Here is a 24323-nt window from a genome sequence, read left to right on the forward strand (position 1 = left end):
AAGATGAGAAACCCAGATCAAAGGTACAGAAAATATTCTCAACAAAATCATTAAAGAAAATTTCCGTAACCTAAAGGAAGTACCTATGAAGGTATAAGAAGCATGCTGAACACCAAATGGACTGGACCAGAACATAAATTCCCCACAACACACAATAATCAAAACATTAAATGTACAGAACAAAGAAAGAATATTAAAAGCTGCAAGGGAAAAAGACCAAGTAATATATAAAGGCAGACCTATTAGAATGATACTTGACTTTTCAATGGAAACACTAAAAGCCAGAAGGGCCTGGATAGATGTTCTACAGACTCTAAGAGACCACAGATGCCAGTACAGACTACTGTACCAAGCAAAACTGTCTTCAACCACATCCAAGAAAACACAAGGAATAAATAATCTCAAACCAGCAAATCAAAAGAGGGGGGAAGCCCACACGACCAAAATACAATAAGAGGAATCAATAAAGAGTACTCATTGGTAACTCTCGACATCAATGGTCTCAATTCCCCAATAAAAAGACACAGACTAACAGATTAGTCACAAAAACAGGCTCTATCTTTCTGCTGTGTCCAAGAAACACACTGTGGTGGTTTGAAAAAAATGGCCCCCATAGGCTCACAGGGAGTGGCACTATTAAGTGTGGCCTTTCTGGGGTGGGTGTGGCTTTGTTGGAGGAAGTGTATCACTAGGAGCAGACTTTGAGGTTTCAGATGCTCAAGTCAAGCCCACTGTGGCATATTCTCTTCCTGCTGCCTACAGATCCAGATCTCGGCTCTTTCTCCAGCACCATGTCTGCCTGCACACCACCATGCCATATAATAATAGACTAAACCTCTGAAACTGTAAGCCAGGCCCAATTAAATGTTTTCCTTTGTAAGAGTTGCCATGGTCATGGTGTCTCTTCACAGTAATAGAAACCCTAAGACACACACCTTACAATCAAGGACAAATATCACCTCAGAGCAAAAGGTTGGAGAAAGATATTCCAAGCAAATGAACCAAAGAAACAAGTCAATGTAGCCATTTTAATATATGACAAAATTTCAAACCAAAACTAATCTAAAGAGACAGGGAAGACATCTAAATATTCATTAAAGGAAAACTCCACCAAGAGGACATTGCAATTCTAGACATTTATGCACCAAACACAAGGGCATCCATGTTCATAAAAGAAACACTACTACAGCTAAAATCACACATTATTGACCCTCACATGGGGATAGTGAGTGACTACCCCACTTCTGCCAATAGATATATCATTTGGACAAAGACTCAGTCCCAAACCCCAAAGTCTCAACAAAAAAAATTGATACAAAAAAAAGATACAAAAAAAATTGAAATAACATCCTGCATCCTGTCTGACCACCACAGATTAAAGCTGGATATAAGAAACAACAGGAAGTTTACAAACTCGTGGAAACTAAACAACTCAGTACTGAATGAAAAATGGGTCAAATTGGATATTAAGAAAGAAATTTAAAACTTTTTAGGTTTGAATGAAAATGAAAAAACATATTCAGACTTATGCACACAATGAAGGCAGTTCTAAGAGGAAAGTCCATAGTGCAAAGTGCCTCCACTAAATTAAAAAAAGAAAACTGGAGAGATCTCATATTAGTAATTAACAACATGACTGAAAGGTCTAGAACAAAAAGAAGAAATAAGGAAATAATGCCCAAAAGGAGTGGATGGCAGGAAATAATCAATCTGAGGACTGCAATCAATAAAATAAAGACACAGTGAACAATACAAACAATCAATGAACCAATGAGTTGGGTCTTTGAGAAAAACAGTCAAACTGACAAACCCTGAGCCAAATCAGCTAAAGGTGGAGGGAGATCGACAAATTAGAGGAGACAGGGGACCGTGACAACAGACATCAGGAAGTCCAGAGAATCATCAAGACATGCTTTAAAAACCTGTACTCCACCCATTTGAAAATCTAAAAGAAATAGATAATGTTCTCTATATCCACCACCCACCAAATTAAACCAAGATCAAATAAGCAGTTTAGTACTCTGGCTAACACGTGGCACAGGCACACCTGTAATAAATAAATATAATAAAAATAAATGTTACTAATAAATTGTTGTGTTGTTTATAAAATAAAATACAAATAAAAAAAGATAAATGTCTGAGAATAGCAAAGATGCTTTATATAAATGAAAGAGGCAAAATCACAGCACCAGATGTTAGGAAAGTCATCATGATGAAAACAGGGCAGGACTCACACATGGATGAGTGAGCAGTCAGAGTCTGAATAGCCACAGGCCAGAAATAGAGCCCGGAACAGAGAGCATGCATGTTGGAGGAGGAAGCTCCATGTGGCCCAGAAAACACAAAGCATTTAATGAACAGTTACATGGAGATGAGCTTACTCGTTTAAGAGACTTGAAGATATTGGTCCTCAACTTCTTATTGCATTTAAAAGTCCCTCCAGAGAGAATTTAAATAATTGTGACATATAAAACTATGAAGCGAACAAAAGAAAATATAAAAAAGTATAGCGTGTTTGTGATTTATGGGTGAAGAAAAGTAGAAAACTAAAAATCATGATGCTAACTGGGGGGAGGGGCTCCAGCTGAATCGTTACAAAGAAAGATATTTCTATTTGTTGAGAAAAATCACAGGCCAAATTGTCAGATAAGGAAAAATAAATAAAGGAACACATTGAAAATTCTGTGACTGAAGAACAAAGCAAAGAAAGCCCAGTAAAAAGTCAGGATCAACCGCGGGTAAGCTGAGAGCACCAAACTTGTAAGGGATACCCGCTCATCTGCTAGTGACATGTACTTGAAGAAATGAGACGACAAATATCCCCTTGCCCATCACCCCACAGATCCACAAAGGCGGGCAGACACTGTAAAATAAAAAGGGCAGATGTGAGTGCCCCTTGGGCTGCTAGCCAGGATGCAAACATAAACATTAGTGAACATAGATGTACAGGTTTCCTCTGACCCCAGATGCCCCCATCCCTGCCACCCGCCCCTGTACAGTCTGTAGATAGTCTCCTGCACAGAGAAAGCTAATCATGAGGGTCCCTGACAGCACAGGCACCTGCCTTCTCCCGGGAGCTTAGGAAGCGGCTCCCTGAGTGTGTGCGTGACAGACACTGGATAACCACGCAGGAAAGGATCCCATCTCAAAACCACATCTTTGGGGCTGGGGAGATGGCTCAGTAGGTGAAGTGCTTGCAGTGCAAGAGTGAGGACCTGAGTTCGAATCCCCAGAACCCACTCTAAGCTAGGGACACCACACACACCTGAAATAGCAGTGTTCATAAGACAAGATGGGAGGTGAGGCAAGGGAATTCCTGAAAGCCCGCGGACCAACTAGCTAGGTGTTCACAGACGTAAATAACAAGTGAGCCTTCTCAAACAAAGTGGAAGGTGAGGCCTGGCACTCGAGGTTGACCTCTGACCTCCACACGTGCATGCCATGTATATGCCCACACTCACAGCTGAACATATCCACACTACATACACATACACATCAAGTTTGCAAACTTCTAAAAACCACAAACACATGATACGTGTTTTCTCAGAGAAGGGCTATGTTTAAATAAAATTGACAAAACCTTCACAGAAGATGAGCAGAAAAGCAGCTGTGCTCACTCTGTTCCTTACTTGGGCCCATGGCTGCCCCCATGGAGACAGGTGCTTTGAAAGCGCCAGGGATTATGTGTGTGGGCATCTTGGTCCAGGTCCCTGAATCACATCAGGTGACCCCTACCCTCATCTGTGCCCCCAAAACACAGTCCAGTCCAATACTCTGGTTCCATTCCTACCCACCCATGACTGATCCAATTCTGTTAAGTAATTCTACCTTACTTTTTGTTTTCACTGGATAAGAGGTTTAAAATAACAGTCTTGGCATTTGCTCAATGGTTAAGTTGATTAAATTGCACTTACTGAACTTGGCAATTATTGGACTATGCCCAGGGTAAAGTCAAATACACTTATTGATTGGCACATGGACAAGTCAGAACCCACAGAATTACTCAGACAGAATTGGACTACCAACTCAGTGTCAGGAGGCTGTACCTCCCTGACCAGGAAAACATGAGGCTAATTAATGAGGGTTGCCTGCTGCCCAGGACATTTTCTAGCCTACAGGAAAGCCTAGGGGTCCAGTTTGGGAATTATTTGGGATAAATATTGAAAATCTGGGAGACTTTAACTTTTGTGTTCACTGTGAATATTTTAGGAAGGAATAGTGCTGCTGTTATTGCTGTAGTGTGTGTGTGTGTGTGTGTGTGTGTGTGTGTGTGTCTGTCTGTCTGTCTGTCTGTGTGTGTGTCTGTCTGTGTGTGTGTGTGTATGTGTGTGTGTGTTTGCACTCATGGGTGTGCAGGTGCCTCTGGAGGGCAGAAGAGGGTATCACATTCTCTGAAGCTAGAGTTACAGGTAGTTATAAGACATCTGATGTGGGCGCTGAGAACTGAACTCAGGACCTCTCTAAGAGCAACAAGCACTCTTAACCACTGAACCATCTCTCCAGTCTCCAAAAGTGTCATTTTTCTAAATCTTTTCTTCACAGTTATCTTTGCAGTTTTATATTTTAGGTTTCACTTCCAAATGGAGGTCCCTTTCCATAGCATATAAAACAGATAACTTTTTAAGTGTCCTTATAGCAAGCCAAAGTTTCTCTGTTTCCTTAGTGTGTGTGTGGGGGGGGGAGGGAGAGAGAAGGAGGGAAGGGGAGAGAGAGAGGGACAGGGAGGGAGGGGGAGGGAGAGGGAGAGGAGGGAGAGGAGGGAGAGGAGAGAGAGAGAGAGAGAGAGAGAGAGAGAGAGAGAGAGAGAGAGAGAGAGAGAGAGAGAGAGAGAGAGATTGGGTAAGAGCAGCCACAGTGTGCATGTGGAGGTTAGAGGGAAAAAGAAACCTTGAATGCCAGACCTCATCTTCTACCTTGTCTGACACTGTTGAGATATCTCATCGTTCACAACTGTATACATCAAACTAGTTTCAGGGAAGTTTCTGGCCTCTGCCTCTGTGCTGCATTGTTTTATGTCAACTTGACACAAGCTAAAGTCATCTGAGAGGAAGGAACCTCAATTTTAAAAATGCCTCCATAAGATCAGGCTGTAGACAAACCTGTTTAGGTAATTTTCTTAATTAATGATTGATGGGGAGGGCCCAGCCCATGTGGGTGGTGCCTGACCTAGGCTGGTGGTCCTGGATTCTATAAGAAAGTAGGCTGTGGTGGTATTGTATTTCCCAAAATATTGTGCACGCTAATAAACTTATCTGGGGTCAGAGAACAGAACAGCCACAATATTAAACATAGAGGATAGGCAGTGGTAGCACACGCCTTTAATCCTAGCATTCCAGAGGCAGAAATCCCTCTGGATCTCTGTGAGTTCAAGGCCACATTGGAAACAGTCAGGCAAGGTGACTCACGCCTTTAATCCCAGAAAGTGAGCCTTTTATCCCAGGGAGTGATGGCAGAAAGCAGAAAGATATATAAGGCGTGAGGACCAGAAACTAGAAGCTTTTGGCTGGTTAAGCTCTTAGGCTTTTGAGACACAGTTCAGCTGAGATTCATTCCAGTCTGAGGAGACAGGATCAGCTGAGGAACTGGTGAGATGAGGTGGCTGTGACTTGTTCTGCTTCTCTGATCTTCTGGCATTCACCCCAATAACTGACCTCAGGTTTGATTTTATTAATAAGACTCTTTAAGATTCATGCTACAGTAGGCTGAACAAGCCAGTCAGCAGCACCCCTCCATGGCCTCCGCATCAGCTCCTGCCTCCAGGTTCCTGCCAAGTTTGAGTTTCCGTCCTGACTTCCTTTGATGATGAAAACCCTTTCCTCCCCGAGTTGCTTTGGTCATGGTGTTTCACGACAGCAATGGTCACCCTGACTGAGGCAGCCTCCCATCTTACTGTAAGGGCACTGGGATCTCAGATGCTATCATGTCTGGCTTTTATGTGGATTCTAGAGATTCACACTCAGGTCTTCATGTTTCTGCAGTACAGGGGTGTGACTGAAAAATGTCCTCCATGGGCTCATGTATTTGAACATTTGGTGATGCTGCTTGGGGGTGGGTTATGGAACCTTTGGGAGGCGCAGCCTTACGGAGGGAGTGTGTCGCTGGAGGTGGGCTTTTGAGAGTCTACAGCCTCAGTCAACTCCCAGTCCACTCCTCCTGTGTCCTACTATGTGGACAGAATGTGACCAGCCAGCTTCCCACTCCGGCTGCCATGCCCTTTCCACCACTGTGAACTCTTACTCTGGAAGTATAAGCCCAAATACGCTCCCTTCGGTTGATCTTGGCCATGGTATTTTATCACAGCGACAGAAAAGTAACTAATACACATGGCAAGCTTTTTACCCATTCAGCCATTTCCCTAGCTGCTATTTCATTACCTTTTAACTAACATTTTATTTTTAAAATGTTAACTATCAGTGTGTATGTAGACACATGAGCATAGGTGCCTGTAGAGGCTGGAAAAGAGCACTGGATTCCCCAGAGCTGGTGTTAGAGGGGGTTGTGAACCACCAAATGTGGGTGCTGGGAACCAAACTCAGGTCCTCTGCAAGAGCAGTTGTACTCTCAACCACTGAGCCGTCATCCCAGGCCCCATTTCGTTATCAAGGGCATGAAGATGAAAGCTTTTATCCTGGCCTATGATAGTTTTCCACGTTTTATAACTCGCATAGATCACTAACACTTGTCACAGAAGTCTCCTGTCCCTGGCAGGTCCATGTAGATAGAAGAGGCAGTGTGGATATGTCCCATGTGAGGCCTCATAAATAGACATGGTTAAAGGTAGTTATGAGCCTATTGGAAGGTGCCTGCCCATGTCTCACCGTGCCTTCCGGGTCCACCAGCAGCAAGTGCTTGGCCTGGCCATTGTGCATGCCTGTGAGGACAAAGGAGCCAGGGTTGGTAGTACTCTTTCGGACTAGGAAGTCTCCATCTTCTCGCAACAGTGCCTCTGCCTCCTTCCTGCTCATCTCTCCTTGGTACCAGGGCTCAGCATCAAGCTCCTCCAGCATCTTGGCATCTGGGGCTCTGGGTGAGACAGGGCTGATGCACTCCACAGACGCCGCTTTGCTCAACACGGGCCCCAGGGGCTGGTTCTTGAGAGCATCTTCAAAAGGCTCTGTCAACAACACATGACAGTAACAAATCAATCCCGGAAGAGTGAGCAATAAAAATAGAGTGAGAGATGAAAATTAAAATGTAACTCTTGATGAAGGCTGGCAACAGAGATGGATAGTCGGAACTAGAATTTAAATGCACCGCCCAAATTTTGGCATGACTCTCTGGTGATTCTACTTTCCAGACAGCTGGAGGTTGTGCCTGGTGCCAAGGATATAAGCACATACTTTGTCTGGCTGGATAGAAGGACTTCAACGTTGCCCACCGCAAGAAAGCAAGTCCAACCTGCCATTTCACACCACCTACCTCTGAACCATTAGCCAGCCTCCTTAAGAAATCTCATCCCTCCCCACCTTGCCCCTCTCCACCTGCAGCAAGCAGAAGACCTGACCAAGCCCCTCACCAGCTGCAGCATTTGGGAAAATGGGCTCTGCACCTCACCTAAGCAGCACAGTAGAGCTGATCTTGTCAACAGGGGCGCTGGTGAGCAGCTGAGAATGTGAGCATGGGAGATCTGGCCCTGACCCTCATCTGCCATAACATGGAGTGGGTGGGGGAGAGATGCCACCCCATGTCCATTTCCAGCTGTGGTAGGTGGGGGAGCTGGCCCTGGGGTCATGAGGGCTGGAGATCTGGTCCTGCCCCTCACCAGCTGCAGCACTCAGGAGAATGGTCCCTGCACCTCACCTGAGCAACACAGTAGAGCTGGCCCTGGTGGTGTAGGTGTGGGTGAGCTGACCCTGAGGGCATGAAAGCAGGAGAACCCGCCCTGCCCCTTGTTCCTTGCTACATAGGATGGACTAGCTGGGGCAATGCTGGAGAGCTCACCCTGGTGGTGAGGATGGGGGACAGCTGGCAGGCTAACCAACCCTGCAACCACCCAGGCCCAGAACCAGGGCTGAGTTGGCCCACCCCATCTATGATCTGTTGGAGCATGTGAAGGGGCCAGTCCTGCAGACCCAAAGCTGCAGGATCTCCATGACACAGGGCAACAACAGGATATCCAAGAGGAGTCCCAGTGGGAGCCCAGCACTGATAGTGTAGCAGAAACCAGAGGCTTCAAGCCAGACCAATGACTCTTTGCAATAAACACTTGCAAGTAAAGATGTATGAACTAAAGAGCACACTGTGTGACTCACTGTGTCACACTGCAACTTCCACGATGAGATCTTTCTTTTTCTTTTTCTGTTTTTTTTTTTCCTCTTGAATCTTATTTTATTTTAGAGAAAGGTTACAAGGGCAGAGGGTGGATATGAAGGGATGGGTAGATGAATGGTATTGAGATGCATGATGTGTAAGCCACAAAGAATAAACAGTTTTTTAAAAAGAAGAAGAAAGAAACCCTGTATACAAACTTGTCAGTGCCAAAGGAATAGACAAACCAGGAAACTGATTCCATGAAAATCCCAAAGCACCACAGATTTCCTTCCAAATCCCTGGTGTCTCTGGTAGACTTGCTCCAGGATAGGAAGCCTACTTTGCCTTGCCCTTCACTGGCATCTGAGTATTGCTATCACACGTGGCTCAATCTGCTCTGGAACAGACTCCTTACTGTATAGCATATCAGTGGGTCCTCAGACCTCTGCGAGTGACAACACATACCAGTGGCAAAAGAACTCGCTAAGTGCATCTGATTCAACTTCAGCGTGTGATTTTCCAGTACGATGGTAAAAGCACTGGAAGAAAGGTATGCGGTGCTGGGTAAACACTGTGGACTTGGAATCCGAGCACCTGCACGAGACAGTGTAAGCACAGCAGCAACTAGAGTGGTCTCTCTTGAACGAAGCTCCGCCCCCGAGTCCCACATTGTTTCTGGGATACCCACTGGAACTCTACAGCTCCTCAGTGAATGGTGTAAAATAAGCCAAATCCAGTGGAAATTAGGAAAGGATGAAAAAGAGAGAGGAGAACACGTCAAACAGAATTAGATCTTTTTGAGAATCACTAAATCCTTTATAAGTGTGGGGAAGAAAAGTGATTTAAAAACTATTGGATAAAAGATAAAATGATAATTTTGGTTCTGTGTGTGTGTGTGTGTGTGTGTGTGTTTGTGTACACATGCATCTGTGTGCATGCATGTCAGGCCAGCTGGTAAAGTACTTGCCTCACAAGCATGAGGACCTGAGTTTGATCACCAGAACCTAGGTTTTAAAAGTCAGGCACATGGGGCTGGAGAGATGACTCGTGGTTAAGAGGAATGCTGCTCCTGCAGAGGACCTGGATACAGTTACCAACACCCACAGGATGGCTCACAACCTCCTTCAACTTCATTTCTACTGGACCTGACTCTTCTGACCTGACTCCACAGCTACCAGGCATACATGTGGTGCACATATATCCGTGTAGGCAAAAACACTCAAGACACATAAAAATAAAAAATAAAGATAAACCTTAAAAAAACAAAACAAAAGAGCCATGCAGGTATGTGCTTGCAATCCCAGTACTGAGGAGGTGTAGACAGTCAGATCCTTGGGGCTCACTGGCCAGTCAGGCTGATCTAGTTAGCAAGTTCTAGGCCAAGAGAGAGACCTTATCTCAGAAACAAGGGAAATGGCTCTTGAGGAATGACATTCAAGGTTATCTTATGGCCTAAGCACATGCACACACATGTACACACATACACACACACACACACACACACACACACACACACACACACACACACACACACACACCAGAGAGAGAGGCAAACCCACCCACATACATATAAACTCCTCTCTCCCTCTCCCTCCCTCTCTCTCCCCATATCTATGTATGTATGTTTATCCTCATGAGCTTCCAAAACTCTTTCCAAGTTCCTTAACAATTTCTACTTATTGCATTTCAGTTCATGACTTTTCTCTAACTATACATCAAAGAGCAAGTCCACGTGACATCGTGGGCCCACACTGCCGATTACAGTGGGTTCCCACCCTTCCCTTCATCCTGCTCTAGAGCTCACTGCTAAGCACGCCTCATCGCCTGACAGCATGTGCTTCGTTGTTTAAACCACACCAGAGTAAGGCCATGTGTTTCCACACTCCTGCATAATTTCAGTAATTAGAAAAGTATTTGACACATGGTAAGCACTGGATACATATTTGGAGGATGCTGGGAGGAAGAATGAGAGGGGAAATGAGAGGAAATGCATGGGACAGGGAGGGAAGGGCAAGCAGAGAGGGAGTGGGGAGGGCAGGGCTGACAGGAGGGAGGAGGGGGGTGGAAGAGGTGGCAGAGGGAGGGCACCGTAAACAAGGTATATAGCAATTTCTCATCCGAATGTGCTTGTTGATAAACTGAGGTCGCTGACTACAGCCACGTCACTTCTGTTCCTCTGAAATCATACATCAGTTTGCATGGTATGGCCAATTAATATTCAAATGAGCACACATACATTGTTGTGTACATTGTTGGTCTTCAAGAGGAAAACCAGTTTCCTCAAAAGAAAGTCTCTTGGCTGCAGAGAGGATGTGTAACCCAAACACCTTACTGGAACCCAATCCGTGTCCAGCAGGAAATCCAGTGGTGACGTGGCTATCGGATAAAAGGCAGCACAGAGAAAGCCATGGACACCTACTCATGTCAAAGAGGTCCTTCCGTGGGCTGCTCTCAGTGCTGCTGCTTGCTGCTGGCCAAACCTGTGGAGGGACCGGCTGGGTGTTGACATAGGTTGGTGTCTCTCCTACCAGAGCCATATGCCCTTTCCCTTCTGGTGTGCTATAGATGTCCAAGGAACCTGCACCAAGAAAGTGAGCCCTGTTACCTCTTAGGATGGTGACACTCTTCCAGCCTCTGTGTCTGGGATACCTACCCAGAATTCCACAGAGCAGCTCCTCAAGCCTGCTGGTGAGAACATTTATGCATAGTTAATTCTCTTCTAAACCTGTTAGTACCAGGGCTAAGACACTTCCCAGTCCTTCATTTAAAAAAAAACAAAAAAAATCTCCTAGCCAGGGTCAGCACTGGTGATTAAAGGCCTTGCCCAACATGGCCAACCAGGTTGGTGCTCCAGGGCCCTAGGAGCCGAGCATTGAGTAACACTGCCTCAATATGACTTCCCAGTGAGCCAAAGGAGTGCTGAGGCTGGCCCTGGGGGTCTCAGCTGTATTGTCACTTAGAGGTAATGCAGAAAGTGCTACCCAAGAGCACCTGCTTGGATCACTCTTTCTGTGTGGGACCATCTCTGCTTTGCTTGTGGAACAGAAACCTTGGTAATGTTCCTTTAGGAAGGGTGGCTACTGGCAAATAGATGAAGAAATTCTTGTTTGTTCTTGCGGGGGGTGGGGGGGTGGGGAGCATCTACTGGCTTCAAATAAGATCTTGGGAGCCAGGGGAGTTGACTCATGCCTGCTGTCATCCCCGCATTCAGAAGGCTACAAGCAGGAAGATCACTGAAAGTTCAAGGCCAGTCTGAACTGTACAGCAAAATGACTTTGCCTCACCAAACACTAAAACAAACTTAAAAACTAAAAGAAAAATCAAATAAGAGCTTAGGACATACTGAGCTATGGAGTCTCAGGTGCCTGTCAAATGTTCATTTTCCTGATGTCTCCAGAGAGTCTCATTCCTACTCACAGGAAGCGTAGAGACCCATGGTCAGTGCGTGACCTGTGCAGAGCATGCTCTGCCTCTTACCTTGCCTGGTGGGTGCTCGCTGCCAGTCGTCACCAAATGTGTCTCCTAAGTGTCTTCCCTGGTAATAAGTTTGCTCTTTCCCTGCAAACTAGAGATATATGTTGATAATCAGAAAAAAGGAAGTATCTTTTCCTTCTCCTCTTTGTGAGCCACGGTGTAGTGGGCGGAGTTTGGGGGGGTTGATGCATCCTCTCTGACACCCACCTTTCCATTCCTGCCTCCAGTGGCATTGTATTTGACAAATAAACTTGCATGGTTGTAAAAAAAAAAAAATCCACAATCTCATTAATGCTACAACACTCTCCTTGTTTTCATGATCCCCATTAATTCTCCCAAGGGTGACCACAGAGAGATCTTGTACCAGCAGCCATCCACTCCCAGAGAAGTACATTCCCTGAGAAGCAGGAAGCCTTGATGTCAGTGAGGTCCTAACATTTTTATTGGTACCAGTGACCTTATCACATCCGGGGTTGGAAGTGTTGCTCAGCTCACCCAGCACATAACTCTGGGCTTCATCCCTAGCGCTACGAAAGAAAGGAAAAAATATAAAAGATGGAGATATAATAGTTTTAGAAAGCAATTTTGAGTTAAAGGTTGTTTGAGTTGGAGGGAATGGTGGTTCGTTTTAATTGACAACTTAATACGACCTAGAAGAGATGCATCTGAGAGTCTCAGTGAGGGATTGTCTACATTCCGTTGGTCTGTAGGAATGTTAGTGGGGGATTTGGCCTTTTAAGTAGGTTGATGTGGGAAAATCCAGACCACTGTATGCTGCCCCGCTTCCTAGGCAGGGAGACCTGAGCTGAGTAAGAGTGGAGGACGTGAGCTGAACACAAGCGAGCACGTGAGCATTCACACACATCCCTCTGCTCTGGACTGTGGTTGTGATGTGACTTGTTGCTTCAGGCTCCTGCCCCAGGACTTCCCCACAGTGAAGGACTCTAACCTGGTAAGCTAGCTAAGCACTTGGTCCCCTCAGTTGGTTAGTGTCAGGGTGTTTTATCAGAGCAACAGAAGTGAAAATAGAACAGAGTAGTGGATAAACAAAATAGAAAAAGAAAGGCTTAAAATCCCCATACCTTCAGGGGACGGGTCCACTCTTTTCAGGGAACCCACAGTAGTATCACAGGCCTTTTAAAAAGCCTGGAATCCTGCCATCCTCTCGTTAAGAACACAGCACGTTGGCATTGGTGCTAAGACTTAGGCCACTTCACTCACGCCTCAGACACGGCACTGTGGTTCTAAGGCACTTGGTCAATGCACTGTGAGGTCAAACCAGACCCCCTCCTTCCCATGTGCTCTGTGATTTCGGTGGAAGAAAGCCTGTGAGGGACCGTGCCAAAAGCTAAGAGGAACACCAGCCAGAAATAACACTGAAGAACGTAAATGCAAATGAAGGTCATCGGTAACCCAAGAAGACAACCCCAAACTTACCTGGGCTGTGTCAGGAGCTTGGGGTCTGGCTTTCAGTCGAGCATCAAGAAACCCCCCTGGAGGAGGCATCTTACTGGGAACACTGTTGTAGTATGGGTGATCAGGACCATCTCCCTCCTCTTCAGTCCATGGCTCATCCAGACTCTGCATTCTGTTAAAAGATTTGCAGTGACCTTCACCCAGAATTGAGGATACAGGCAGACCAATGACTCTGACATCAGTGCCGCCTCCACTACAGAAGCAAAACACCTGATATGGTTTAAGTGTGGCTCCTAACACACATGGGTTCATGGGTTGGAGGCTTGGTCCCCAAGGCGGTAGTGTTAAAGGGTGGTGGAATCTTTAAGAAGTGGAGTCTTTCCGTCACAAATGAGACCTCTACACCAATCCATCAGTCACCACCCCCTTCTTCCCCCTGTACTTAGGATCACTGCAGAAGAGTGTTGTTTATTGTTTTTACTACTCTTTTGCTCTTTGGGGGGCCCCACCCAGCTCCCAAATAAATCACACACAGAGGCTTATTCTTAATTATGAATGCCTGGCCTTAGCTGGCTTGTTGCTTGCCAACTTTTCTTAATTTAAATTATCCCATCTACGTTTTGCATCTGGGCCTTTCCCATTCTTTTCTGTAATCTTACTCTTACATGGTTTGCTGTGTAGCTGGGTGACTGGCCCCTGGAGTCCTCCTCCTTCTCTGGCTACTTTTCTGATTCTTTCCTCCCAGATTTCTGCTTCTATACACTCTCTCTGCCTACCAACCCCGCCTCTCCTTTCTCCTGCCTTGCTATTGGCCAGTTCTTTACTTGACCATCAGGTGTTTAGACAGGCACAGTAACACAGCTTCACAGAGTTAAACAAATGCAACATAAACAAAATAACAGACATTAAAATAACATTTCCCAGCAGAAGAGCAGGGTAGAAATATTGTAAGCCCCAAAGTCCCCTAAACAAGATGGCCACGGCACTCATGAACTTACAACAGTTGTGGTTACCTGCATAAGATCAAGCCAGTAAACATTTTAGCATGGTGAGGGGGCCGCGGGGGAGGCATTGAGCAGCCACTGATAGTTGATGGCTGCAAGGGAGGAACCGTCAGTTTTTTATGGGTATGGCCCCTGGTAGATTGCCTGTGTTCTAGTGGATGACCCCATACCCATGAGCTCATGGTCAGCACAAACTGGAATCATCATTTGTTATTTCAAAAGATAAAACAGAGGACAGGAAGTTGGGAGGGGTGGAGAGTGGATCTGGGAGGAGGCTGAAGAGTATGGGGGTAAATATGATCAAAATTTATCATGTGAGATTCTCAATGAGTTAATAAAATATTATATTAAAAACATGTTATTAAAAAAGAGAAAAAAGTGGAGCCTCATGGAAGAACCATAAGCCATTGAGGACATGCCCTTAGAAAGACTCGTGGACCTGGGGGCTCTCTGGCTTCTTGCAACTTCCTCTTTGTTCTTGTGCACATGTACCATGATGACATGCATCCAAGAGGCCTTCAGGACAGCTGAGCAAAAGCCAGAACTGTATACTTGGTTTCTAAAGGAACAAGCTACATAAACCTCTTTTCTTCATAAAGTCAGCCTGCCCCAGGTATTTTGTTACTATTCTATATTTCTATGTATCCTTTCTACATACTGAGACAGGGTTTCATGTATCCCAGGATTCTTATGAGCTCATATGTAGCCAAGAATGACCTTGAACTTCTGATTCTTTTGCTTCTACCTCCAAGTGCCCAAATTACAAGCATGGGATACCACGCCCAGCTGATATGGTGCTGGGGATGGAACCCAGGGCTTCCCGGGCAGGCACTTTACCTACAGAACTACATCCAAGCTCTCGCTATAGTACTAAAAATGGATGAATACGATACCTATTACTAAGAAAGAAATTAGTCACTGTTCCCTCAGTCATCTATGTCTTGGGCATCTGTAAAGATAAGGTGAGTGGCTGGACTAAGTCTGTCTTATTCAGAGATATACTCATTGGAATATGTCAGCCACAACATATTCATAGCAGAGGGTGGACCTCTGAAATTATTTTCCATATAATCAAAACTGGCCGGAGATGTTGGTTGGTCTGACTCAACTTTTTCAGAACTCTGGAATTAACCAGAAGCTTGTAGCAACCCAGGGGATATTAAAAAAAAAAAAAAAACCTGAAGACTGGGAAGACAGCTCAGTGGGTAAGAGAGCTACTATATATGCTTGAGGACATGAGCTTGGAGCCTGAGCACCCATCTATAAAGCTAAGTGAAACTTAAAGCATGCACCGGAAACTCTCCCACACCTGAGAGGTGAAAGGTGGAGGATTGCTGGAGCTTTCTGGCCACCAGCCTAGCTGGAAAATAGTGATCTCCAGGTTCAGTGAGAGGCCCTGCCTCAAAGGGGAAGAAAGTAGAGAGTGGTAGAAGATGACACTTGCCGGGCCTTTAATCCCAGCACTCGGGAGGCAGAGCCAGGCAGATCTCTGTGAGTTCGAGGCCAACCTGGGCTACCAAGTGAGTTCCAGGAAAGGTGCAAAGCTACACAGAGAAACCCTGTCTCGGAAAAAAAAAAAAGAAGATGACACTTAAAGTCTTCCTCTGGGCTCTTGCATGTGTGCTCTCACACACACACTGAGGTTAATGTTAACTGTCAACTTGACAGAACCTATGGTCACCTCAGAGATGGTCCCTTGGGAATTTTCATGGGGCATTATCTTGATTATGGTTTGATTAAGGCAGGAAGACCCGCCCATGTAGCCAGAAGTTTCTCGGTCCCGCTGAGGCCCCATGGTCTGAACAAACCTCTCCCACCTGTGGTTCTGCAGCTGCTAATAACATATTCACAGTGTACAGAAAGACCATCCCACGGCATACCCACTTGTGGGTAAGACCATCACCTGGGCAGAGGGGTGTTGGAATGTGTAAGATGAAGAAAGCAACCTGAGCACTGACATTTGGGCATTGTCTCTTATTATAGTCTGTGATCAGCTGCACCTTGAGCTGTGAACCAGGATAAACCCAACCTTTCTTCCTTGGGTTGTTTTCGTTAGGACATTTCATCACAGCAACAGACAAGAAAACTAAGAAAAACACATAACACACAAATATAACACACACAACTAAAAATAAACATTTCAAACAATGACGTAAACAGTAAGATCGATACCATTGTGGCATCTTAAATAGCCCTGTTTCATCACTGTGGTAGCCTTGTAAGCTAACAGCATTCAGTCCATGACAACCATCGCCCAAGTAGCCACCAACAGGACAGGGCAGTTCTGAGCTTCCTTCAAAAGCCAGTCCCCCAAAATTTATCATTGTTTTCCCTATCTGTGGTGGTGTGAAAGAAAATGGCCCCCAAAGGGAGTGGCACTGCGAGGAAGTGTGTCACTGTGGGGGCGGGCTTTGAGGTCTCTTTTGCTCAAGCTTCCCTCAGTATGACTGCCAGTTGACTTCCTGTCGCCTGCAAGGTGCAGCACTCTCAGCTCCAGCACCACGTCTGTCTGCCTGCACACCACCATGCTCCCTGCCATGATGATAATGGACTGAACCTCTTGAAACTGTAAGCAAGCACCCCAATTAACTGTTTTCTTTATAAGAGTTGCTGTGGTCATGATGTTTCTTCACAGCAATAAAAACCCGAACTAAGACACTGTTTGAGTGTTCCTTTGAGCACCCAATTCCCCAAGCTGTCTTTTTAAAAATTTACTTTTAATTATCACATAGTAATTTTGCACATTTATTATGGGGTGCTGTGTGCTAACTTGATACATTTATACAACACACAGTGACCAAATTAGAGTAATTAGCATTCCCATCTCCTTAAGCACTTATCATCTGTTTGTGTTTGCCAAAGCTGTCTTTATTTAACCTGATGCAGAGCTTGCCTCGGGCATCTGTCACAAATATTCAGAGGCAAATGTTTATCATGTGGCCCACATGAAGCTGGGAATAACATTTGGGTCAAACCATTTTTATTAGTGGAAGTAAGTGACAAAGAATATAGAGTTTATGGAATTTGAGGGGTTATTGGTTACCAAAACTGATAACCACAACCAATGGCAACTACAAACCCTAAAATGAGAAGCTGGGGTGCTAATAAACTCCAACACGTTTATCTAGAAGGCAACAAACATTTACAGGATTCAGCTTGTGTTCATTCCCACAGCGTGTAACATGGCCCTAAATTCTCACTTCTGGTTTACCATTAAACACCTCACAAGTAGAAGGTGAAAGCTGAAAAAAAAAAAAACCTGATTCACCATATGTTGAAGGAGTATACCAACACATACATACACACACGTACTCAAAGATTACATATACATACACATATATGCACATATATATGCGTATACATACGATGACACACACAAACACACATACACATGCACACATATAACATTTACATGTGTGTACATGTATATGCATGCATATCCACATACATATGCTCATATATGCATGCACACACATGTAGCCCTTCAGTACAGACTGAGAGGATGAACTGTTCAACATTTAAGGAAACCTCTGCAAATGTTAGCGAAGGAGCGTAGCTAAGGACATGAATAACAAATGTAGATTATAGAATGTACAGAATTAGTTTGTAAAGTCACCCAAACCACCACAAACATTAACAGAATACACCCTAGAGAGAGAAGAAATGTTTTCAGTCAGGCAACCTTCTACTGCTTACATTTTAGTGTCAGAAAAAAATTATAAGCTATATTAAAAAAAGGAGCAAGTATAGCTCGTATACAGGAAAAATAAGTCCAAAGAAACTGTCACAAAGAAATCCCAGACTTCAGGATAAATAAAGACTAAATATGTTCAGTGGACTTCAATGAAATGATGTATGAAACACTAAATATGAAAAACATGCCTCATGAAATGGGAGTTACCAGCATTCATGAAGAAATAAAAATAATAAATTCTAGAATTGAAAATTCTACCATCACTGCAAACATGAAAAAAATTCTAACATTTCACTTAAGTAAATAGCAGGTTTGGGAGGTAGAAGGAGAGAGACAACATTTTAAAATAGTTCAACTGAGACGAACCAGTCTGAGGAACAGGAAAAAACTAATTAATAAAAGTGAACAGAGCCTGAGAGACCTGTAGAACACCACCAAGAATACCAATATGTAGGCAGCAGTCCCTGAAGGGGAGCAGAGACTGAGGAGAGCAGGGGAAATGCTGGCCTCATGATGGCACAACTTTCCCAAAGTAGCTAAAGGAAATGTTGCTCTATACAACCAAGAGGCTAGCTGAAAAGCTCAGCTTAGGTAAACTCGGAGAGACTTGAGCACCCTAATCTAACTATTTAAAGACAGAGAGGGCGTCTCCAGGGCAGCAGAGGGGGATGCTCCTGAGAACAAGGGATCCTCGGGATACTAACAGCTGATTTCTTCTCAGAAGCAGAGGCCAGAGGCAGGGGAAAGAAAGGTTTCGGGTCATGAAGTCCATATCCAATAAAGTAATACTGCCAAAATGAGGCCGAAAGTATATTCCAAGGCAAGTAAAAGCAGGAGAAACACACTGTGGAAAATCTTCTCTTCAGGGATTACTATTGCAAGTATGTTAAGCTGAAATCAGTCAATCATCAGTAGAAATTTACAACAGAAGGAAGAAGCAGAAGATAATAAAAGTCTGACTACACAAAACAATGTAAATTTAGCTTTGCCTAAAACTTTTATTCTTCCCTTATAATTTAAAAATGCATAAAGCGATGCAACTGTATTAATGAGCACACAATGAATAAAGATGTGGTTTGCATGACAATATCAACACAGTGGAAGAGCTGGAGAGATGTGGCAGGGTTAAGAGCACTTGGGGCTCTTGCAGAATAAATACCCAAATTCCGTTCCCAGCCCACACAGAGGGCCTCACAATTCTAGCTTCAGAGCATCCGAAACCCTCTTCTGGTTTCCACACTGCACTCACTTGCACACTTGAAGGCACATATTCACACATGTACTCACACACATACACACAAATACACACACATAATTAAAAACAAGCAAAATATTTTTTTAAAAAATAGCATAATGGAGTGTGGAAGAATAGAGCTGTACAGAAGCCAGTGTTCTGTAGATTATTAAATTCTTTAATCTGAATATATAGTTATAAATTAATGTTAACTGTAATCCTCTGATTACTACTTTAAGAGTTGTGAAAGAAGAAGTTAAATTGTACACTTGAAGAATGTTTATTTACTTTACACAAAGAAGATAGTAACTGGGATATAAGAGGATAAAATGGCATAAAGGAAAAATAGCAGCTCAATATAAGGAGGAAATCTTAACTTATTAGCAATTGCATTAAAAACAAATATATTAAATGCTCTTCTTGAAAGTCAGGGGTTGACAGAGCAAATAAGAAAATGATCCAATAAGTTTTCTATAAGCAACATGATTTAGAAAAAGACAAAGGGAAAACCAGAAAGTTCAACAATAATATGGAGAAACACTAATACTTTAGTATTATATAGGATGACGGGACAGAAGATCAGGAAATAGAAATTTGCACACAAAAAACTAACCAGACCTTAGAGACATCAACAGCAAATTCTACCCCCAAACAACAGCATACAACTTCCTTTTGCATGCAGAGGGAACCTTCCCCAGGAGAAAGCATGCAATGTTAAGCTTATCTAATAGTAAGCTTAAATTTTTTTAAAGAATTAAAATTTAAAAAGTATTTTTGCAGATAATAATGGAATCAATGTAAAAATCAAAGTAGACTCCTGCAAGATTAGTAAGATGTTAAAATTAATACATTCCTAAATAAGCAGGTCAAAAAGATTACAAGGGAAATCAGGAAGCTAAAGTGTGTCTAAAGAATGGGTTCGTGGATACAAAAGCAATACACAAAATCAGTTGTATTTTATACATCAATGATGATTAAAAACAAAAATAAAATAAGAAATCATTGGAGCATCATGACATACACAGAACTACAAAACACATTCAAAAACAAAATTCACAAAATAGGGAAATATTTGCTAATAATATTTTTTAAGGTAGCATAAATCTACAACCCCTACAACTCAACAATTTAAAAGAAAAATAACCCAATTTTAAAAAATAAATATTTGAGCAGACATTTCCCCCAAGAAAATAGACTAATGACTAGCAACACATGAAAGATGCCTGATATCATAATTAGAAAAATGCAAGTCAAAACTATCACCAAAGATTTTCTTGCCCACCAGGACAGTCATAATCAAAGATGTGGACAGTATCAAATGTTGATGAGGGCATGGAAGAATAAGAAACCCCCACAAATGCTTATGGAAATGTAAATTGGTACTACCACTTTGAAAAATCATTTGACTATGATAGCTGACAAGATCTAGAATCACCAAGGAAACAAGACTCCAGCCACACCTGTGAGGGAGTATCTAGATTAGTTTAGCCTCTAGTCATGCCTGTGAGGGATTCCCTTGCTTTGGTTAACTGAAATAGAAAACCCATCCTAATAACTTGTGGCACAATGGGCCTGTGTCTCTGGACTGCACAAGGAAGAAGCTAACTAAGCTTCTATCTAGCCTCCATTGCTCTCTGCTTCCCAGCTGTGGATCAATGTGACTACCTGCCTCACATTTCTACAGCCTTGACTTCCTTGGCATGATGGACTGTACTTCCAAACTGTGAGCCAAAATAGACCCCTCTTACCTCATGTTGATTTTTTCAGAGTATCTGGAATGGTTATTATTGGGTGTCAACTTGATTTCATCTGGAATTAACTAAAATACAAATGATCATTTGAAGTGGGAAGATCCACTTCTAATCCAAATTTTTTTAGGTGGGAAGATATGCCTTTAATCCAGATCTTTTAAGGTGGGAAGATCCACCTTTAATCTTGGCCACACCTTCTGATGGCAGCCTATATAAGGACATGGAAGAAGGAAGCTTGCTCTCTCTTTGCCTGCCTGTGGTTACTCTTACTAGCAGGTCCATTCCTTCACTGGCATTAGAGCCTGCTTCTTTGGGATTCTGGCATGTACTGAAGGTCATCTGAGACATCCTTGTGGACTGAACAGCTACTGGGTTCTTGGGCCTTCTATTGGTAAACAGTCATTGTTGGACTAGCTGGACCATAGCCTATAAGCTATTCTAATAAACCCCATGTAACACACACATACGTGTGTGTGTGTGTGTGTGTGTGTGTGTGTGTGTGTGTGTGTGTGTGTGTGTATGTGTGTGTGTGTGTGTTCTGTTCCTATAGATAACCCTGACTAATACCTTATCACGGAAAAAAAAGTAAAAGGCAGCTAAGACAGTTTCCTAAATGGTTAACAAACAGTAGGACCATTAACTGAATAATTCTACTCTAAGCTTATACACAAGAAATACGTCTACTTCAAAGCTTGACTATAGCTTCACAGTAGCTTTGTTCCTAAGAGCTAAAAGAAGGAGACAATTCAAATGCTCACAAAGGGCTTATTTCAAAACAAGTTCACTATACATTATTGAGGGAAGTGAAAGAGGGAACTTGAGCAGAAACCTAGATGGAAGGCTGCTTACTGGCTCATTCACCGGCCCATGCTCAGCTGGATTTCATATACAGCCCAGAACTACCTGCCCAGGGAATGGTGCTGCCCAGAGTGGGCTGGGCCACATTGCATCAATTAACAATCAAGACAATCCCCTACAGACAGATCCATAGCCCATCAGTTCAGCCCTCAGCTGAGACTCCCTTTTCCAGGTGACTCTAGGCTGTGTCAGTTGACAATTAAAGCTAACAAGGGCAGTGTGTTCTCAAAACACAAACGGAGGTGTCAGGGCTGTGGCCACTTCCTTCACACCTCCTTCAGCCCCATCCTGTTGAACTCATCAACCTGGGTAAAGGGGGTCCTTACAGGCACAATGGGTGCCTTAAAGGGAATTTGCCAGCTGTAGAACTAAGGGTCTTTCCAGAAAGGCAAAGAAGACAGAGGAGTTGAAAGACACCTTCAGAACAAGGAGGCAGAGCAGACGCCAGCTCCATGACGATGCCACAGAAGGCAGCTTCATAAGTTTGAAGAGAGCAAGAAGTAAACCTAAGGGAAGCAATACTTGTTTGCAGTGAACATACCATTAGAGAGATTTTCCTGTGTACACATGTATATGTGGGCGCATGTACATTGATGGACATGCATTTGTTTATGTATAGGCCAGAGGTCAACCTCAGGGCTATTTACATTGTTTTTGAGAAAGGGTCTCTCACTGGCCTAGAACTCACCAAGAAGACTGGACCGGCTGGCCAGTGAACCCCAGAGATCCACTTGACTCCACCTCCCCAACGCTGGGATTACAAGTACACGCCACTGTACCTGACTGGTTTTTGTTTGTAAACGTAGGTTCTGGAGATAAAACTCAGGTCCTACACCCAACAAGGCAAGTACATCACTGGCCAAGCCACCACCCAGCCTATAATAGCTTTTCATTATGCAAGTGCATCAAGAACAGAATGTACACAAGTTCAAAGACAGAAGACCACAAAATGCCCCATGTGCCCAACAGTACTTTTCAACTTTCTATGTCATAAAATATTCTTGCATCCCAAGGAAACTCAATAGCAGACTATTTTTTTTAATTAACACCTAAGTAGCCCACATTTGGTGTTAACAATTGCTACTCCACTTAACAGTAAACAGCTATCATGCGGTTCTTAGCCCTGTTTTCCAGAAGAAGCTGCAGTGACTCAGACAGCTTAAGGATCTCGCCCAGAGCCATATGGCAGATGAACAAGCCCTGAAGTTATTAGGCCATCGAGACCAATAAAGCAAAAATGATGCCAGCAGCAGGTGGCTTTGGCTAACTGTGGCAACCAAAAGATGAGACACAGACCGTGTGTGGATTCAGACCCAGGGAGGGACCTATGGAAAAATCAAAGGGCTGGAGAAGACACAAAAATATTACAATGAAGCTGTTTTTGGTAACCTTGTGTACTGTCACCATAGCTTCAAGAAAATGTTTCCTGCCCATTCACGGCCATATGTGAGCTTCCATCTGTCTGTTTTCTGTGCCTCCTCCAAGCACCAGCCAGGTGTCTGTGAGTTCTGGAAACCCCATGATGATCTGGGCCTGCCTGGAGTGCAGTGCTGGGAGCCTGTTTTAAAGGAATGTTTACAGACCCTAAATGAGCCGCTGAGAAAGGCAGGCCCAGCTACTCACCGGTCCTGGAGAGCAGGAATCTTGGAAGGACACTGCAAATACTGTTTGAACCGGAGTTCAAAGGCTTGTCCAATGGAGCCAATGACATCTTGGGCTAGCCCATCACAGCATTCCAGAATGTGGCAAGCTAGGAGAGAAGGAGACACCCACTCATTAGAGACAGTGCCAGGGCTCTCTGGACCCCTTGGCAAAGAGCCCCATCTGAGGGGCAGAGGAAAAGAGCCACACGCCTCCCTTCTGGTGTCTCTACTAACCCAATCTCATCTCTGTGGACATCCCATGGTGGTGACAGACACATGAAATTCTTAGAGGGCTTGTCTGCAAAAGTAATGGTTTTATTTTTAATATTTAAAACTTACTTATTTTCATTGTGTGTGTGTGTGTGTGTGTGTGTGTGTGTGTGTGTGTGTGTTGTCTTTATGTATGTCCACACATCTCACGCATGCAGTGCCTGAAGAGCGCAGAAGATTCCCCTGGAACTGGAGTTACAGGTGGTTGTGAAACACCCTGTGGGTGCTGGAAATCCAACCTGGGTCCTCTGCAAGAGCAGCAAGTACTCTTAACCACCCAGTCACCTCTCCATCCCCTTACAGTTCTGATACTCTCAGAATCTATAAAGCAGTGGTTCTGACTCCATAGGGAAGCAGTGTTTAGAAAAAAAACTCAATTCAAACCAGATCTTTCACCGAGTTTTCTTAAGGCCTCAGGAACCTCAGCAATGGATTTAAACTGGTACCTCCTAGATGGATCTTGATCTGTTCAATGGACTTAGGAGAAAGTTGTTCTTGACTTAGCAAGAATGAAGCTTTGACAACCAAATCTGGTTGAAACTCTAGGCGGCACGGTGTAGGGACCTAGGAGGGGCTCAGTCAATAAAGCCCGAGCCACACAAACCTGAGGGCCTGAGTTCAGTCCCTCGGACCCCAGAAAAAGCCAGGCATGGAAGGAGAGGCCTGTGACCCAGAAAGAATTAGGAGGACTCCTAGAGCTCATTGTCCAGCCACATAGTCTCCTCAGCA

At 44.0% G+C, this 24323-nt stretch overlaps 1 protein-coding gene across 1 annotated transcript in view; it reads right to left on the reverse strand.

Moving 5' to 3' along the window:
- Window positions 1-24323, reverse strand: part of Shc3 (SHC adaptor protein 3) — a 133868-nt gene that overhangs the window by 13116 nt on the left and 96429 nt on the right. Inside the window, exons 7-11 of the mRNA XM_006976853.4 lie at window positions 23305-23431; window positions 13162-13312; window positions 11728-11815; window positions 10670-10828; window positions 6819-7114 (exon numbers count right to left, since the gene is read on the reverse strand). Coding sequence (XP_006976915.1) covers window positions 6819-7114; window positions 10670-10828; window positions 11728-11815; window positions 13162-13312; window positions 23305-23431 — 821 coding nt within the window. The remainder of the gene's footprint in view (window positions 1-6818; window positions 7115-10669; window positions 10829-11727; window positions 11816-13161; window positions 13313-23304; window positions 23432-24323) is intronic.

The sequence above is a fragment of the Peromyscus maniculatus genome, chromosome 5 (assembly GCF_049852395.1).
Source record: "Peromyscus maniculatus bairdii isolate BWxNUB_F1_BW_parent chromosome 5, HU_Pman_BW_mat_3.1, whole genome shotgun sequence".
Lineage (NCBI taxonomy): Eukaryota > Metazoa > Chordata > Mammalia > Rodentia > Cricetidae > Peromyscus > Peromyscus maniculatus.